The following is a 2,346-nucleotide window of genomic DNA, read 5'->3' as shown; positions in this document are numbered from 1 at the left end:
AAGTCAACACTCTCACCATCACTGTCTAATAGTCTTGTTGAGTCTTCCTTCCAAGAAGAAGATGTCTGTAATACAAAAATAACCTTCACTGAAGACGATCTCCTACTTGGTAAGGCACCACACAATCGCCCTTCGTTTATGGTGGGTTATGTACTCGAGAGGAGGATAAACAGAATCTTGATAGATGACGGATCTGCAGTTAACATTCTTCCCATTCGCATAATGAAAGAACTCAGCATCTCAACTAAAGAACTTTCTGAAAGCCGATTGATGATTCAAGGATTCAATCAAGGAGGACAAAGGGCCATGGAGCTATCAAGCTAGAAATCACCATGGGAGATATGCAATCAACTGCATGGATGCATGTGATCGATGCAAAGACTTCATACAATTTGTTGCTTGGCATGCTGTGTATACACGAGAACAAAGTTGTCCCATCAACTTACTACTAATGTTTGAAATATAATAAAGATAGAGTCGAAAAGAAGATAGTTGCTGACGACAAGCCGTTCTCTGAAGCCGAGGCATACTTCGCTGATGCAAAGTTATACTTGAAGAACCACATCATGAAGGGAGTAAAAGTTGATGACATCACGAAGGCCAAAGGCAAGAAAATAGCTCCTTTATTTCGTTACGTCCCAAAAGTGAAGAAAGATGAAGGAGAATCATCAAGCCTCCAAAAAGGTGCACTAAGAGAATTAACCCTTCCTATCAAGCAGATTGATACCATAAAGTTATCTTCAAAGCTACTGGAAAATTTTGTGGCCCCTCATATGCCTCAAAATAAGGCACTCCCTACGAAACGCACAAATGAAGGTTTTGATCCGAATGCTTACAGGTTGTTCGCAAAGGCTGAATATGATCCCAATGAACTATCTAAGCTAGGGAAGCTCCCACTTGAAGCTACTAGGAAAGCAAACACGATGAAGGATAATGAGCATGTGGTGAAGCAATCACGTGAGGGTCTAGGTTACAAACAACCCCCACCAATTCGCATCTCCATTAGAAGAGCAAGTATTAACTATATCACGACGGAAGATGAACCCGCTGGTCCTAATAAAAGGCCTTCTGTCTTTGATCGACTTGGAGAACCAACTACAAGAATTTCTGTATTTGAGAGGTTTGTGCCATTGAAAAGGAAGAAGAACAAGTCCCAAAGAAATTATGAAAAAATAAGAAAACCTTTGCCATCTAGAGTCCAAAGTATCTCCAAAGAGTGTCAAAGCCTAGTCCCTTCCAGAATGAGGCGACAATCAGAACTTTTGATTTCATGCGGAGAGGTACTCAAAGTAAAGACTCACACAGTGGTCCACACTAGAGAGCATAACGAAGATGAAGAAAGTGTAGGAGCTTCATATCACATTACTACGAATGAGGAGCAACACACTTCATCCCTAAGTAAATTTGACGAATATTTGGGAGATGCCTCTTGGTGTGGCCATATATCTTTTAATGATGATGATCCTAAAAAAGACGAAGATGTCGAGGACGCTCCTGCAAAACTAGAAGAAGGAATTAAAATGACTGTTGATGCATTGAAAGAAGTCAACCTTGGCACTGCAGAAGACTCCAGGCCCACCTATGTAAGTGCCCTATTAACCACAGACGGAGAAAACACTTATGTGGAGCTACTCAAAGAATATAGAGATGTCTTTTCTTGGAGCTACAAAGAGATGCCTGGTTTAGATCCTAAGGTAGCAGTTCATCATCTCGCAGCCAAGAAAGGAGCTCGTCCTGTTAAGCAAGCCCAAAGACGCTTCAGGCCAGAATTGATCCCATCAATCGAAGCCGAGGTCAATAAACTTATCGAAGCTGGTTTCATTCGGGAGGTTAAATATCCTTCATGGATTTCAAGCATTGTTCCTGTGAAGAAGAAGAATGGCCAAATTTGAGTTTGTGTCGATTTTAGAGACCTCAATAATGCATGCCCTAAGGACGAATTTCCGCTCCCCATTCTAGAGCTTATGATTAATGCCACCACCGGATACGAGTGTTGATACCCAATTTTTTCCTATGTATTTTATACCGAAAATATTTTCAAAATAGCATAGATGTGCATATATAAGCACACCCAAGAGTTTTGGTATTTTTGTGATTTTTAAACCAATTTACTGTTTATTTTAATACCACAAAAATCTAAAATCATTCCCAAAATTATCATTTTTGATGAATAACTTATTTCATTCTCATATTTACACCAAAATATAATTAAGGTGATTTTTTCATATTTCTACCAATTTATTTGGCATTTTAAAAGCTAAATTGCACATAATTGATATTATAGCCTATTTTGTAATTAATAGCATTTTATAACAATAAAATTTGCTCCAATATTTTTAAATTAAT

General features: G+C 38.6%; 1 protein-coding gene across 1 annotated transcript; it reads left to right on the top strand.

Moving 5' to 3' along the window:
* The first annotated feature begins 332 nt into the window (after nucleotides 1–332).
* Nucleotides 333–1,892, top strand: LOC138869403 (uncharacterized). The gene is made up of 2 exons (XM_070147019.1): nucleotides 333–411; nucleotides 472–1,892. The coding sequence occupies exons 1-2, from the start codon at nucleotides 333–335 to the stop codon at nucleotides 1,890–1,892; spliced, it is 1,500 nt and encodes a 499-aa protein (XP_070003120.1).
* Nucleotides 1,893–2,346: the final 454 nt, after the last annotated feature.

This window comes from Nicotiana sylvestris, chromosome 5, assembly GCF_000393655.2.
Source record: "Nicotiana sylvestris chromosome 5, ASM39365v2, whole genome shotgun sequence".
Classification (NCBI taxonomy): domain Eukaryota; kingdom Viridiplantae; phylum Streptophyta; class Magnoliopsida; order Solanales; family Solanaceae; genus Nicotiana; species Nicotiana sylvestris.
This window is presented reverse-complemented; position numbering and strand designations above follow the sequence as displayed.

Coding starts and splice junctions, on each gene's coding strand:
- LOC138869403 (XM_070147019.1), top strand. CDS start 333: ATGGGAGATATGCAATCAACTGCATGGATGCATGTGATCGATGCAAAG. Junction 412..471: donor TTTGTTGCTTGGCATGCTGT/GTATACACGAGA, acceptor AATATAATAAAG/ATAGAGTCGAAAAGAAGATA.